Raw genomic sequence first — 16,685 nt, forward strand, 5'->3', positions numbered from 1 at the left:
CCTTATTAGTAATGACCTAGGCATAAAACAGGTAGTAAAGAATCAATTGAAATCAGACTTAAGATTAACAATAATATTTCCTTAAATCGGGACTTGGGGGAATATACACTAAATGCTCTATACACAAATTTAATTAAAAATGATCTTACAAAATATTTTAAAAAACCAATAGACATTAACACAGAACCAGTCACAAAAAGACCTTTGAGGTTAGCTGCCAAAAAGGCTGGATTAGCAATAAGAACATGTTTTTAATTTATTTTCTTTCATTTCATTGAATCGTCTTGTTTTACCTTACTTTTTATCAGTCCTGGTTGAACTTCGCTGAAGTAATGATGCTAGGATTGTTTTGAAAGAATTTCCACTTTTTTGGTTTTATTGGTCGCATGTTGTTGTGAGTCTTTTTTCTTTTATATATTTTTGTCTTGCTGAGGACGGCCCTTGGACATAGGGCCGAAAATATTCATTCAAATTATCTCCACTGTCTTACAAAAAGATTTCCCTTTTGTTATTCGTACTTTTGTTGTTTGGTCAAAGTTTACTTTAACGAAGTCTCTGCTACTAGTACCGCGGCTGTATGGGGAAATCGGATTAAGCCTCAACACTGATAAATGCGAATATTTAGTGTTTAATTCAAAATTTTCAGCAACGCCGCTTGATTGCGGCTTATTTTCTGTAAAAAGTGTTGAATCTTTCCGTTGGCTTGGGATCAATATTTGCAAATCGCTTACGTTATTTCGTTTCCGGGCATTGAGTGATATTAAAGAGATGCTGAAAGTGGGGTACGCGAAAATTGTCCCCAACAGGGGAAGATATAACAGAAAAGCATTGGCTAAATTGTAGTGGAGCTTTTGTGACCATGCGGTTTTGTTCCCAGCTGGCCTTCACATCCTGTTTCGACCAGGGGATATTAGCGATATTAGAATTATGTATTTCCGATATTGCAAGTTTTTATTGTATCTGCCTCGCAAAAACAGTAATAGAAAGATGATGCAAATTTTTGGCGCTCCGGATATTGTAAATTGTTTTGTCAGACAAAGTAGCCGTCTTCAAGAGAACATTTATGCTACTTTGGGTGTTAAACACCCACTTATCCGGGTAGCCACAGCGCATTGAGTGTAATATTTATTTACTGTGTTGTTGTTAAACGTATTTTTGTGTTTTTTTTCTTTTCTTTTGTTACTCCACTTCATTTTCTGTATAGTGGGTCAAAAATAAATTATTATTATATATTTTATATATTAGAATACATTACTTTATTATTGTAGTAGATTTATAGTAGGTTATGGTAGATTTATCGACGCAGTAGATTACTATATATTTTCTGTTTAGTAGAGATTACTGTATGATTAATAAGATTTTCTTTTGATAATTTGATTGTGACTGAGAATTTATTGTCCGAACTAAATTGAACTGAAACATACATTTAAACAACGGAAATAATTTTAAAGGGTAAACTGCCTTATATTTTCCCCTTCTAGCAACGCAGTTTAATATGGTTCTCACAAAGTAGGAAAAGGAAGTACATTTAAGGTTAAAACACCTTATAATTGTTTTTTTTCTTTTAAGCTATCAGGTTCAATGGAGGTTTTCGACCGGGCTTCATTTCATGGTTCTCACATAATAGAAAAGAAAAAAAATTGGCATTAGATTTTTTTTTCATTCGTTATTTGTTCGTTCTATAACTCTATTCGTTATAGAACTTCATTCATTATTTATATTCTTATTTTGTTGCATCACAGAGGCAAAATAAAACTTACTGAATCTCAAATTTGAATATTTGGCTTTCGAAGTCTTTCTTTTTAAACCGCATGGTCTCGAAAAAAGCTATTATGAAATGTGTTAATGTTAATCTAGTTTAGAAAGCCATGATAAAAACATAATATCGTCGCTGTCATTGCTAAAGGCTATATCTGAACTTTTTACATTCATGAGGTAATAGCCCAAACCGTTTTTAAGCTCCTCTCACAGGGAGGATCAACAGGGTAATATAGACCAGGAGGATCAATGTGATACGTAGAGTAAATCAGGTACTAAAGCAATGTCTTAATCGGTGTAACAAGGGCCAGAAGGAGTCTACATTTTCGGAAGGTTGTTACTAACTGCTAAAAGTAATTTTTGTCTTTTCTAAGTTCAAGTTTAAGACGACTAGAAGAGACCACGCCTTCATCTCCTTAAAAGCCAGTAACGTATTTTTGCTTTAGTACTAAGATCAATAAGAAAATATAAATCAAGTGACAATATAAACGCAACTCTGGCTTCTGCCATGCAACTACTGTGGTATATAAATGGTCAAAAACAAATAACGTGAATAGAATAGAAACGTGAATAGAAACGACTCCAAATTTGAAGACATGTTTGGGCCTTTTTGCCTTTCAAAGCAAAGATTTTTGCATTACCTTTGTATGCAAAAGATTTCACCTCTCCAGCCCCAGCCTCCTGAGACTCCTAACCCACCCTGGCTTTATGACCATGCCTCCAGTCCAATATTCAGTATAGAATTATTGTCAAATCCCTCATCCCTTTTTTGGACACTCATTAAATACAGTCTGACTCATTTACAACTATCAATCCAAGCCAAACAATATAACGATCAATGCGTTGTACACATTATATTTGTTGTTGAACAATATATATTTATTATCTGTCGGCGATTTAAGAGTTAATTTATGGCATTTAGATATTACCGATCAAAGTTTTAATATAGTTGACATTAAGCCAACAAATATGGATGAATTAACTGAAGTCATAACTGCTGCCGAATTTCATCCAACTGACTGTTATCATTTTGTATATGTGTTGAACAATATATATTTATTAATTAGCTTAAACTAATCACATACTTTCCTTCTCTCTTTTTTTTTGTTTGAATTAGAACTTTGATTTTAAGGGTCTCATTGACAGTCATTTCCAAATTCTTTTAAGATGCTCGCTTATTTTGTTATCTTACACTTGTGTTGTCCCCTCGTCAGACTTTATTTTATAATGAATAGAAACAGGGCTCATACTACTACTTCTGCTTATAACAAGTCATTGCAGCACCAAGCCGCATGAGGTCAGCACAGCTGCACAAGCTGCTCATCCACCCGAAACTGTTGAAAACTTCACCAAACTATTCAAAGCTCGAGTCTTTATTCAGGGTTCATTATATTCTGTAGGCATAAAATGCAATATATTTGCATGCATACATCAACAAATACACCTCATTATTACTGTATTTAAAAACACCCAAAAAGCCTGATTCTAGGGTATAGTTTTTTTGTTTTTTTTTTAATTCCTCAGCATGTTCATTGTTGCCTTGTTCAATTTCACGAAGACACCGTTGTTAATCTGGCGAAGACGAAGAAGCTGAAGAGTTTCCTTCACTTTGGGCGCCACTTGGTTAATACTAAAATCGCAACGTGCAATTTGGGTACTTTTTTTGTAAACTTTGGATTTTCAACTTGTAGTTTCAATGCTAGTTTTTTTTTTTTTTTTTTTTTTTTTTGTAATATGCATCCTAATATTACCGATTATACACAATAGTAGTTCCTCTGGAAAATTCCCCCGGGCCATCCTCCCATAGTAAATGCCCCCGGAAAACTCTCTCTCGCGAAAGTCCCCCCACGGAAAATTGCGTTGCTCGGGTTAGATACTTTTCTAGGTGTCTTTTTTCGTTTTGATTGCTCAACTGTTACCATAACAAAATACTGTTTTATACTGGTTATACGAAGAAATGTAGCACCTATAGGCTATATATCCTAACGATAAGCTGTCAGCATATGCTAAAGTTATCATAGTGGTGATTATATTTAGAAGAGAATTTAATAAACATTGTACTTTTTAAGAAAAGAGAAGAAAAGGGGCCTTTAAAAAAGGGAAATGTTACAGCTCGGAGTCAGAACAATTATGTTTAAAGTTTCAGAAATCGGAGTCCGATTTGGATTCGGTTTATTGAAAATGTCTGGAGTCAGTATAACGTATTACTGACTCCAAAGCCCTGCCAATAGGCGCGGCAGCGATGATACAGCTTACTATCAGTTTTCAAATGCAAAATATTTGCTAATTCCTGGTTTGTTTCCATAGCCTACATTTCACGAAATGGTCCATTTAAAAATTTTTAAGAAAATCACATACCTTAAAATAATTCTGCATATAAGAATCAGTTGGCATTGAAATATCTTGGTCTAGGCCAACATCAATATGAGGTGCCACACACAGACTAGCAGTAAGCCAAGAGATAAATCCAACGATTATGAGTGGCTTAACCCAGTTACTAAGTATGAAGGGAGCATAGATTAGATCAAAAACTCTATAAAGTATGCCTTCATTCTTTGGATAGTCCTTCTTTGCTCCACGAAAACAGCATAAGATGTCTAAACGATTGCTCTGAAACAAATTGACAAAATAAATATTTTCAAATCAAAGAGAAAAAGAGAACGTAAACAGAAAGAGAAGAGTAAAAAAGGAAGACTAAAAGAGAAAATAAAAACATCTGTTGCAATTATGCAAAATATTTCAAGAAATAAAAATTATCTCGTTTGTATCTTTTTATGTAACATTTGAACGGATGCTCTAGCTTCTGAATGTCTGAAATAAATGATGAAATTTTATTTCATGAAATGAAATAAATGAATGACTGAATGTCTGAAAATAATTATGAACAAGAATAACTGGTCTTGAACACAAAAAAGGAGAAGAAGAAGACAAAACATACATAAATAAATTCAATTGAAATCCAACGTTATTAAAACTCAGAAAAAAATAAAATTCTGCACCGCAATGCTTACTAAAACTCTGAAAATGAAATCCTGCACCATGATATTTATTAAAAGTAAAAGAAAAGACGTAATTTCTGCACCGCAATGTTTACTAAAACTCAGAAAAAGAAATTCTGCACCGCAATGTTTACTAAAACACAGAAAAATGAAATTCAGCACCGCAATGTTTATTAAAACTAACAGAAAAACGTAATTTCTGCCCCGCAATGTTTACTAAAACTCAGAAAACGAAATTCTGCACCGCAATGTTTACTAAAACACAGAAAAATTAAATTCTGCACCGCAATGTTTATTAAAACTAACAGAAAAACGTAATTTCTGCACCGCAATATTTACTAAAACACAGAAAAAGATATTCTGCGCCGCAACATTTATTAAAATTAAAAAAAGGAAATTCTGCACCGCAATGTTTACTAAAACACAGAAAAATGAAATTCTGCACCGCAAAGTTAAAAATAACACAGTTTCGAAAAAAGGGAATTAAAATCTGTTTGCGCCTTATAGTGTCTATAGGATACAAGGCCAGAAAATATGTAATCTGAAGACTGAAGTTGAAAGACAGAGAACTTGCAGAAGTTGATGTTGAGGCCAGGATTGGTCAACTTCTAACCAGTTGGCATCTGTAGAATGAGCCTTATATGGCGTTCGTTTTAAATGTCGGGATGATTCTTGAAAAGGGAGACAGAGCGAGTAGATTTAATCTTGTGGTAGCAGCATATAGTTGAGAGAGCAATAAACGGTTAAAGTTACTCTTGTTGGCAGCAAGTGAGGCGTATGACGTCAGAAGAAGGAGCAGATTGAGATTGAGATGGTATCTGAAAACCAATGTTGAGAGACAGAGAACTCGTAGAAGTTGATTCTGAGACCAGAATTGTTTAGCTTCTTATCAGCTTTGTATGGCGTTCGTCTTCAATGTCAGAATGATTTTAGAAAAGAAATTTTAGAAAAGAAAAAAATTTAGAAAAGAAATTTAGAAAGAAATTTTAGAAAGAAATTTAGAAAAGAAAAGAAATTTTAGAAAAGAAAGACAAGATTTTTACAATTTTTTAAAGAAGAATAAAAAAATGATTTTTTTCAAAATCTTTTCTGCTTTTTCGAGTATTCAAAATACAGGATTGTAGAGGCGGGTAAAACTTAGAGGAGCAATTACGCCCCTCTCAGTTAGCGTCCCTGCTTTTAATTATTATTTTGGAAGAGCAGAAAAAAATAGTCAAAAATTGTCCAGTAAAATAAAAAAAAGATAGAAATTTACCTCTTGTCTTCTAGTGTCTAATGAAAACAATGCCACAAAACATGTTATCTGAAGACAAAAGTTGAAAAACAGAGCCAGACCAGCATATAAAGCAAAGGCTTTAACTGCTGGCATGTCGGATAAAGCTCCAAGAAAAAAGCAGCAGGTTTCTGAAATGGATGAAAGTAACATGGAAGGGCCAACTTCACCCAATATTCGTCCAATATGCTGCTCATGAGATTCAACGGGGCGCCGCGCTTCACGCTGATAGGTCTAAAATAAATTGACAATAAACAGAATTAAATATAAATGAATTATTAACAACATTATTATTAATGAGATTATAATATTAATAAAAATAATATTGTAACATTATAAATAATATTATTAATAATTATTATAAATGAACTATTTCAGAAATTTCAAGTCATTCTTATGGAACTAACAGTGAAAGTTAATCTGGGACCAATGTTGTTATACTTGTCGATGTAATCAAAAATAGGCACGACAGCATCAACAATTATGAATACCATCCGTGATTTTTCGAGTCGAAAATTCTTTCAAGCATAAAATTAGTAATTGACCAACCAGAGTCAGGATTTAAGGAATCATTTTTTGAAACTATAAAAGATGGAAGCTTGGAAGAGCAATTTTCTATTTGTAACAGGAATTAGGAAAAAGAAACAACGGCAAGGTATTAGTATAGAATAACTAGGAACGAAATACTGTTGGGCAAATTAGGAACAAAACACCAATCTTTCCAAGATTGCCACAGATTCCATGCCTATGTTTTTTTTCTAAATGTCTATATAGAACAAGTCACCTTAATTTCAAACAACACAAATGTGTTGAAAAAGTGTTAGTCCTTGAGTTGCGAAGCAAAATGTACCATAGTGGGCTCTAGTGGGGCTCGATATGTGTGACAGGCGCTACATGTCATGTATATGTCACAGATTTTGCAGGTATGGGGGAAAGGTGCAACTAAAGTAGGCAAAATGTAAGATATAATACATTTCAAGATATTTAGAAAATTAAGGTCAGGGGTAGTCAGGTAGGACATCATAATTCATACCGGAGAAATAATTAAGTCATTACAAACGTGTTAGTGTCAAGAGAGAAGAGTTGTAATTCCATCACGGGGAGTCTTCTGCCAAAATCTAGTGTCTACACAAAATGTCAACACCGAGTTAAGGATGACCCCCCCCCCCACTAAATTCAACACGGCGAGTTCGTTGATGAGGTTTGACATTTTATATCTGCTACAGTTTCTGTGATACAACCTAGTATCTAAACGGGTAAAAAAAAATATTTCAAGGGCTTTGGAAAGCCAAAACCTAGAATAGACATACAAGAATGTCATAACCCAGTATGCACGGGCAGCAGAAAATGAGTGGTAAAGATGGGAAGAGAACTGACTTTGGAGAAATTATTCACGAAAGCATTAAGTCATGAAATTAAATAAGATTCGAAAATTGGTGTTAAAACGTATTTATGTGATTTTTAGAAATTTTGGAAAACAGCATGGAATTTCGAAAGGAGAATTGTGTGTATTGAACCAGAATTTCTCTTGACTCTGCCTTTACTTCGTGTTAGTACACAAAATAGAATCTAGAAACCATGGTTCTACTGGTGAATCAATATTTATCTGTCCGCTACAGTCTCTGAAATTCGACAGAATATCTACTGGGGCGAAAAATAAATTTCACCAGTTTTCCGTCATCAAACTGAACACAAACATGCTAGACTAAAAATAAAATAAAATAAAAACAAAAAAACAACAACAACAAGTAGCCACGTTAAGCAGAAAATAAGCAGCAAAGATGAGAAGAAAAAACAGAATTTGGAAAACCTAATCAAGAAATTCTGAATTCCTCTTCCTCTTCCAAAAATGAAAAGACACTATCTTTCAATTTTTTCTACAGCTTGAAAATGTAGATGCAAGATTACGGCACAAGACAACTGTGACATTATCAATTATTGTAGGTTTTTTCTTCGTTTATTTTATTAAGTGTTCGCTTTTTTATTCATTTTTCATTACCTGTTCACTTTATCTCTATATTACTTGCATTATTGTTGTAACATATTATTATAGCATAATTTATTTTATAAATAATTTGATTAATAAATTTAACAACACAATTTAATTTGAAATATATAATACAATTTTATTAACAGCACATAATTTAAATCATATAGTACATTATTAAATACAATAACTATATTATTGTGATTAGTCGTTGACAAGCACCGAGTCATGTCTTTTTACAGCTTTGCTTCGTCAATCGACGGATTTCAGGGCGGGAACAATTTTCCTCAGGACAGGAATAATTCCTCAAGACAGGAGCATGTTTCCATGGAATAACAACCATGGGCTTCAAAGTCTGATCTTGTTGTTCTTCAATGCTTCATCCTCCAGAAACTTGTGATAGTAAAAAGCGTTTCACTTTTTTCTTCCACAAATAATTAAGAATGTTATATTTCTCCTTTCAAAAACTATGAAAGGAGAGTGGAGAAACATGCCGACATTAGTCCACAGAATGAAGTCTTTAGAGGGGGGGGGGGGTAGAATTCTTTGCTTGTTTCTTCTACAAATCATTATAAATATCATACTTCCCATTTTCACAATAAGAAGGTGGAGGGGTCACTAAAATCTGAATACATTGCCAAGATAGGTATACAGGGGTCCAGAACCTAGGAGAAGGGTTCAAAACAGTTTTCTATCTTTTTTTCTAAAAATAAATAAATATTTTATGATCCCCTTTCACAGTTTCCCCTCTTCACAGACAAGAGGGGTAAAGAATTACTTAAATGTGAATACCTTGCTAAGAAGAGTGCACATGGGTTCTAAGCTAAGGGGTGGGGGGGGAGAGTAGTTTTGCATTCCTTTTTTCTGAGAATAATTTAATTTGTTTTTATGTTCCTCTTCTCAAAGATAAAAGTAAAAAAAAAAAAAACAGGGCTTCTGTACCTTACCAACACAAATGTAAAAAGATCTGATCTTTTGGAGTGGCTGGGGTGTCACAATAAGATACATCTTACCTCTTTTTACCGAAAAGCACGCGTATATAATGATAACCAGGTAAAAGAAGAGCTCATGGTAAAAACAAGAATAAAAAAAAGAAGCGAATAACTTAACTAGCTCTTTTTAGATATAAAACAAAAACACTTAGTTTCAAAAGTTGAAAATCCCAACTTAAAAACGTTGATTTTTTTTTTTTTTTTTGTTCTGATATTTTTTTATACAAAATGTCATAACCAAATTAACTTTCCTAAATTTTATTCAATTTTTTTTCCGATAAAAAAATTTTCGATATGAGATTAAAACGAAAATGTTATAAACACGTGTATGTTTCAACAAATATTAGAGATGTTACCGATACACAGTTTTACTTCTTATTTATGATTTAACCCCACCCCTTAACTTTAAGCAATTATATGGGAACCACAAAGCGATTTACATGTGTTCAAAGATTAAGTAAAAATAATTAAGATTAAGCACAAATTTTACCCTTTTTTTTACAAATCTTCACAATTTACTTTAAGAAAATAAATATATATTATTTCTCAAATAATAAAACAAATTTGGTAATGTTTTTTTATTTCTTTTCTTTTTTTTAAGTTCGTACAGTATAGGAGCCGAACTAGATTTTAAAACCTTTTCGAAATCACAGTATTAGGGGACTTTTTTAAGATCCTGCTAATAGCGTCGAATTTAAACCTAGAATATTTTTGATAATAAAATAACTATTTTAATCAAATAACTAGACTATTTAAGAAAACCTTCCAACGACATAACAGTTCGGTACTTGAGCATAGTGACCGTCAAAAATCCCAGACAATTTTGACGAAATGAAATTTGACGAAACAAAATTTTGACGAAATGAAATTTTACCTGAACTAGTATAAATATGTTGTCTACACCAACTGCCAAAACCAAAAAGGGGATAACTTCCATAATAATGAGAGTTGACGAAACGCCAATTAAACCGTAGAATCCAATAGATGTGCAGACTGACAGGCCAACAATAATGATACCACCAATACCCAGAGTGAACTTACTATCAATCTGTAAAATTTGGGGTTGCTATACATACATATTTATTTCTAAGTCGTCAGAGAATACAAGAAAAGTACACAGAGACGGAGTACAAAATGGAGAAAGCTACAAAAAAGGGGAATGTGAAGACACCACAACGTTTATCAGAACAATTAAAAAAGATCACGTATTAAACACTGAACAACTGTTACATACAGACAACTTTAACCATCACTGTACAAGAAGGGGATACCATGCATGAAAACTGATTTTGCGGGTATGTTTCAAAATACATTTTGACAGAACTATTGCATGGTTGGCTATTTTATATTTGCATATTAATGCGGAATTTCGAGTACACGGGGTAAATGAAGTAAATATTTTGCGAATTTGAAATATACTGAGCGGGGTTTACGTTTAATTGTTTGTGAGAAAATCTTCCAAAATGGTGCTGTGTATAGAAAATGTGGTAGTGCTGTTGAATTATACAGTTTATATGCAACACAAGTGATGTATTAAAATAATAAGCAGTGAAAAAAATGGAATAAAAAAAAAAAATTAAGAAAGATTTCTTAGGAAGCATTTCATCTAACGTCATAAGCTGAATGCTAAAGACAAATAAAACAGAAAAAGGCAAAAGAATATAGTAAAGAATTTCATGACAGGTCAATTTACAAACAGAACGAACAAACACAAAGTTATTACAAGTGTCCTGGAAACCGGCCACTTCCCCAGATCTTGGGCGAAAGCCACCATCGTCCCCCTTTTTAAAAAGGGGGAAAAGGGCGACTGAAACAACTACAGACCAATAAGTTTAACTAGCCAACCGGCGAAGATTCTTACAAAAATACTCCTTGACCGTCTGAAATCTCTGACAAACCTTATGTTAGAGAAATACCAAGCAGGCTTTCGAAAAGACCGCTCTACCATAGACCAGATTTTTTCCACTCGGCAAATGATGGAGAAGCATATCGAGTTCACGAAAGAGCTGCTACTACTCTTCATCGATTTCAAAAAGGCTTTTGATTTGATATGGCGAGATGGATTATGGCACTTCCTGCTACACTATGGAGCCCTTGAAAACATAGTAATCCTCATAAGAGACATATATTCACATTTCGTCAGCCAAGTCCTGAAGCCCAAAGGATTGACAGAGAAGTTTCTGACATCAGCGGGTGTCTTTCAAGGTTGCCTCTTGCCAACCCACATCTTTAACCTGTTCCTCAACGCAGCGCTGTCATTTGCTGAAACTGTTGACGGTGCAGAGATTGGAAGGAAGCTATTCAATAATAGCTATAGAATATGTGGTAGTGCTGTTGAATTATACAGTTTATATGCAACACAAGGGATGTATTACAATAATAAGCAGTGAAAAAAAATGGAATAAAAAAAAAACAATTAAGGAAGATTTTTTAGGAAGCATTTCATCTAACGTCATAAGCTGAAAGCTAAAGACAAATAAAAATATAGCAGAAAAAGGCAAAAGAGTATAGTAAAGAACAAACACAAAGTTATTACAAGTGTCCTGGAAATGAAGCCCCTGAAAACATAGTAATCCTGATAAGAAACATGTATTCACATTTCGTCAGCCAAGTCCAGAAGCCCAAGGGATTGACAGAGAAGTTTCTGACATCAGCGGGCGTTCTTCAAGGTTGCCTCTTGTCACCCCACCTCTTTAACCTATTCCTCAACGCAGCACTATCATTTGCTGAAACTGTTGACGGTGCAGAGATTGGAGGGAAACTATTCAAGAAACCGGCATAGGCAGGTGACATCGAGAAACTCAACAGTCAAGAGCATCTACTCCAAGCTGACACTGACGAACTAGTGTGTGTAACCAAGGCCTTTGGGATGGTCGTTAATACAGCCAAAACCAAGGTTATGCGGGTGTCTGGAGACCCTGCTTCAAGAAACGTGCAGCTAACAATAAAAGGAGAACCAGTAGAAAATGTTGACTCCTTCGTCTACCTAGGGAGCCTCTTAACTTCTGACAATGACTGCTCGAAATCCGTTAAACGAAGACTCGGCCTGGCATGCGCCAGCTTCAAGAACCTCTTGTCAATCTGGAAAAACAAGAATCTGTCAACTTCTTTGAAGGTGCGACTCTTCAACTCTCTCATTATCCCAATCGTTTTATACTCAAGTGAAACATGGTCAGTAAAGGCTGATGATGAGCGAAGAATCTCTGCATTTGAAACTAAATACCTTAGACGCATTGCGGGAATTACCTAAATTGATCGAGTTTCAAATGAAGACCTCCGAAAACTACTCCGTTGTCCCCGCAACATCATGGACAGGGTCAGAAGCCAACAACTCCGCTGGCTTGGCCATATCCAGCGAATGTCGGCCAACCAGCTTCCAAAAATCACATTCGAAGGACGGGTTCACGGCATGCGCCCTAGAGGCTGACCTCGTAAGAGATGGACCGACAATTCCCCGAGCCATAACCTCCCCCAGCTACTTCGTCTAGCGCCAGATAGATCGAACTACCGTCGCCACATTCATCATTTTCTCAGAAGAGAAGAAGCCCCAATACAGCCACAAAGGCCGGACGGGACTTAAGTCAAGTCATTCTTAAGATAAGATATTTATTTCAAAAAATGGCTATCACAAGCCCCGAAGGGCCGAATTCGCATTTCGGAGTCATTTAATAAAAAAAGACATAAATAGCACAACAACTAAAAAACTGGCTAAACAATGCCAAAAACAACAATATCAGTAAGGCAAAGCCATTCATTAGTCTAACAAAAAGTGTCAAATATAATAAAGTTAAAAAGTCACAAATTAAAACAAACCCAAAAAAAAAAAAATTGAGCTAAAAGTAATGTTAAAAATGTTCAAAAGAGAATATATAAAAAGGGGAGGGAACGGAAGAGCCAAACGGACACCAGCATAGGTATCACCAGTAAAAAAAAAACAAAAAAAAAAAAAAAAAAAACAAAAAAACCTAGTTTTTTATTTGATAAGTAATTAAGGGGCCAAAGGTTTTTTCATATATGGTGGTTAAACAACGGATGGGGGACAAGATAGGGATGGGTTCAGAAACAGCACGTGGCAGGCGGTGTCTGGATGGGGTGTCTTTTGTGGAAAATTTTTTCCGTGCGAGGGTTTAGTATTGCATTTTTTGCAAAACAGTGGCACAACGTTCCTCTCCTGTGCTCAAGAGTTTCCAGCTTGGCCTTTTTTAGAAGGAGTGACTATGGTACCAAAGTTTCTTTAAAAATTATTCCTAGGGCTCTTTTCTGAATAGATTCAATTTTATCTGATTCATCACGGGAGATGCCAGGATGCCAAACTGGACAAGCATATTCAAGATGCGGGCGGACAAAGGAAGTATAACTCCTTAAAGACTAGGATGGGTGGGGTGTAAATTTATCCAAGAGCTTCAGGAGAGACATGGATGCATTAGCTCTACGGACAATATCTTTCACGTGGATATCTCTCTTTAAATTAGAGAAAATTGTAACCTCAAGTAATTTAAAGGAAGACATAGAAATATCTGGGAGTATAGGGTCAAGGAAGGCGGGAATAGATTTCAAGAAATTTATCGTAATTATATTTGATTTAGTGGTATTTACTTTCCTATTTACGTTCTTAGGTTCATCCGAAATGTGGGTTAGAATTTCAAGGGGGTCACTTTTAGTATTCCTGTGACATGCTTCGAGGATCGTCAAGTCATCCACGTATTTCCACCTATGGGGGAACTTCTTACCAATATCATTAATCATGACTAGAAATAAAAGTGGTCCCAATAAGGTTCCTTGAGGAATTCCACAATATATAGGGAGGGGGTTAGAGAAAATATTTTTGTATTTAACAACTTGGGATCTATTTGAAAGAAACGATATAACAATATTTACTAACAGAGGATCAAGTTTAAAGTTAACCAGGAGTGATCGAATTAGGGTGGTGTGGTCAACCAGGTCAAAAGCTTTTTGAAAATCAACTAAGACAAGGTTCAGCCAGACATTTGGTTTATCAAGGTTACTTACGATGGTATGCATTAAGTGCACAAGGTAATGGGTGGTGGAAGTTTTCTTTAAGTTACCAAACTGCCGGGTGTCAATACGCGGACAAATTTTATCCTTAAGCCAGTCACAGAGGAAACCTTCATAAAGTTTGGAAAAAAACAGAAGTGAGCGTAATGGGGCGAATGTTGGCGAAAGTCAGACTGGCGCAATTTTTAGGGACAGGTGTTATAAAACCTTGTTTCCAGCGACTTGCGAATATATCAAATTTTGTGATCTGGTTGAAAATATTTGAGAAAGGCTCAGCAATTTTGTCCGAAAAGGGTTTAATTAAGTCAACTGGGATGTCCAAGGGACAAATACTTGATTTTCTTAGCTTAAGAATTTTATTTATAACATCAGAGGGAGAAATAAAGGGGAAGGAAGTATTGGGAGGAATAGTTGGACTTGAGCCAGTGAAAGGGGGAGACTTTGCACGATGGAAGCAAGGTACAAGTTCAGATCGTTGGCAGTCTTATTAGGGGGTTCAGGCAGATGAAAATCAATTTCGGAAGGACTTTTTCCACATATTTCTTTAATTTTTCTGTACCATTGCTTGGGCTTGTTAGAATATAGATCTTTGACTTTATTATTATAATAATTAGAAGCTGCTTTTCTTAATTTTTTCTTTAGGAACTTCCTTAGACTATTAGCCTCAGTAATGCGACCTGCTTTGAAAAAATTGATTTTTTTTTCTTATAAGTTTTTTAAAAGACTCAGTAACGTAAGGCTTATCTGTAGAACACGTTTTAAATTTTTTCTCAGGGAAGTGGAATCCATAATTACTCCTCAATAGATTTTGGAGGGACAAAGCCATGTAGTCAACGTCATTTGTTTGATACACAGTGGACCAATTTTCAGTAGTAATCCAGGAGCCAAAATTTAAAAGTCCTGGGTCAGTGAGAGGTCTATAAGCGTTTTCAGCTATATAAAACGACTGTTTAACTTTATCCAGCGGAGATAGGAAAAGGCTAAAGTGGTAACGACCCCCTAGAAGAGGCAGAGTGAAGACGGGTTTGTAAAAATTCGAAAGATTAGTGCATATTAAATCAAGATGGGTGTTGCCTTTTATAATAGGGACATTAACGACCTGTTTTAAATTAAAAGCGTTACATGTAGAATCAAGTCTTAAATCGTTTGCGTCACCCATCAGGAAAATTCCTGCATTTGGGTATTTTGATAGTACAAAGTCAGCACTTGCATGTAATTTTTCTTAATGACGTCATAGCCATCTCTCCTCCAACAAAATTACGTATTGAAAACATGTTAGTTCTTAATGACGTCATGGCTTTATCAAGCACCTTGAAGCTTAATATGACGACACAACACTTTATTCTTAGAAGATGGTCTTAAGAAAAACTGATATTTGTCAAATCACTGATATTCTCAACACACAATTCTCTGGATTAGTACACTGAAACTCACTAGTACATTTTAATTTTTTATACCTCCTAGACAGCCTTTTCAGATTTATAGGCTAAGTTTGGTTCTGACGAAATTCTTTATAATTTTAGAACTGGGCCTGTATATCATACATCAATTCTTATATGCGAAAAAGTGTTTATCCTTTTTGTTAAAGCCAGGGAACTGCATATTTCCTGTATAGGGTTTTTGACAATGGCAATTCCGATCCGACGCCATTTTTTGAGGGGTTTCAGGCTATTTTTCGAAATTCACAAAAATTTGTTTTCACAACAAACTTTTACTTTTAAGATGAATCGAAATAATAGTTACCATAACTGGATAAAGGCACAAAAGGCATTTTTTTTTGTCACTCTACATTTTTTACGCATTTCTAAGTTTTTGGCTACTATGGGCCGTGGTCCGTTCTCTACTAGATTGCAGCTACCCCTCCAACTATGAAAAGCAGTGGAAAACAAACTGGAATAAAAAAAATTTTCAGAAGGCATCTGATCTAATGTTAGAAACACAAAACTAAGACAAATAAAAATGTCCCTATCTGTTTTCTTTGGTGCTGATGCTCCTCAGACTCGGCTAAGAAAGAAGGTTTCTGAGGCATTTTCAGTTCTTTCTAGTTTTTGTAAAAAGGATTTCATCCTATGTCACAAACTGAAAGCTAAAAAGAGTAAAAATGATAGAAAAAAAGGCAAATAAGTACGATGAAACATTTATTTACAAATCAATTTATAAACAAAACGGCTATTTTTAGTTGTTATTTGTCAAGTCGCTGCTATCCTCTGCATATAGTTCTCTGGATTAATGCACTGAAATTCACTGCCACATTTCCCTTTCGTAGATTGTCTTTTATGATTTTTAAGTTGAATTTGATGCTTCCATTCCCTTGCAATGATGAAACTCTTTACAAATTTCAAACTGGGCCTGTATATCATGAACCCCATCTCATTTAATGTTTGACCAATAACATGTTGAGTAAGATCACCAAGCATGGTGGCTCGTCCTAATTTGTCATCTAAGGAATTGACCACCGCTTTTGCACGTAGTTTTTTGATTCTATAACCATATGCATGCTTAATTGATCGTGCGATCTCCTTGTCCCCATCTGGAACAAAGGGGGCGATTTTTTTTACAGTCAAGCGAATCTCTGGCACTTCAATATTAGGATACATTGACAGCAGTTTCTCAACTAGTTCAGACCTGTCGGTAAACATTTTTTGCCTCTTTTCTTTTGG

At 34.9% G+C, this 16,685-nt stretch overlaps 1 protein-coding gene across 3 annotated transcripts in view; it reads right to left on the reverse strand.

Moving 5' to 3' along the window:
• LOC148942518 (NPC intracellular cholesterol transporter 1-like) overlaps window positions 1–16,685 on the reverse strand; it is a 179,094-nt gene that overhangs the window by 39,159 nt on the left and 123,250 nt on the right. For all 3 annotated transcript variants that reach the window (XM_089102558.1, XM_089102556.1, XM_089102557.1), the window contains 3 exons: window positions 9,884–10,057; window positions 6,013–6,264; window positions 4,117–4,368 (listed from right to left, as the gene is read on the reverse strand). In XM_089102558.1, coding sequence (XP_088958684.1) covers window positions 4,117–4,368; window positions 6,013–6,264; window positions 9,884–10,057 — 678 coding nt within the window. The remainder of the gene's footprint in view (window positions 1–4,116; window positions 4,369–6,012; window positions 6,265–9,883; window positions 10,058–16,685) is intronic.

Source organism: Artemia sp. Qi Xiang Cuo, chromosome 16 (genome assembly GCF_049724085.1).
Source record: "Artemia sp. Qi Xiang Cuo chromosome 16, ASM4972408v1, whole genome shotgun sequence".
NCBI classification, from domain to species: Eukaryota; Metazoa; Arthropoda; class Branchiopoda; order Anostraca; family Artemiidae; genus Artemia; species Artemia sp. Qi Xiang Cuo.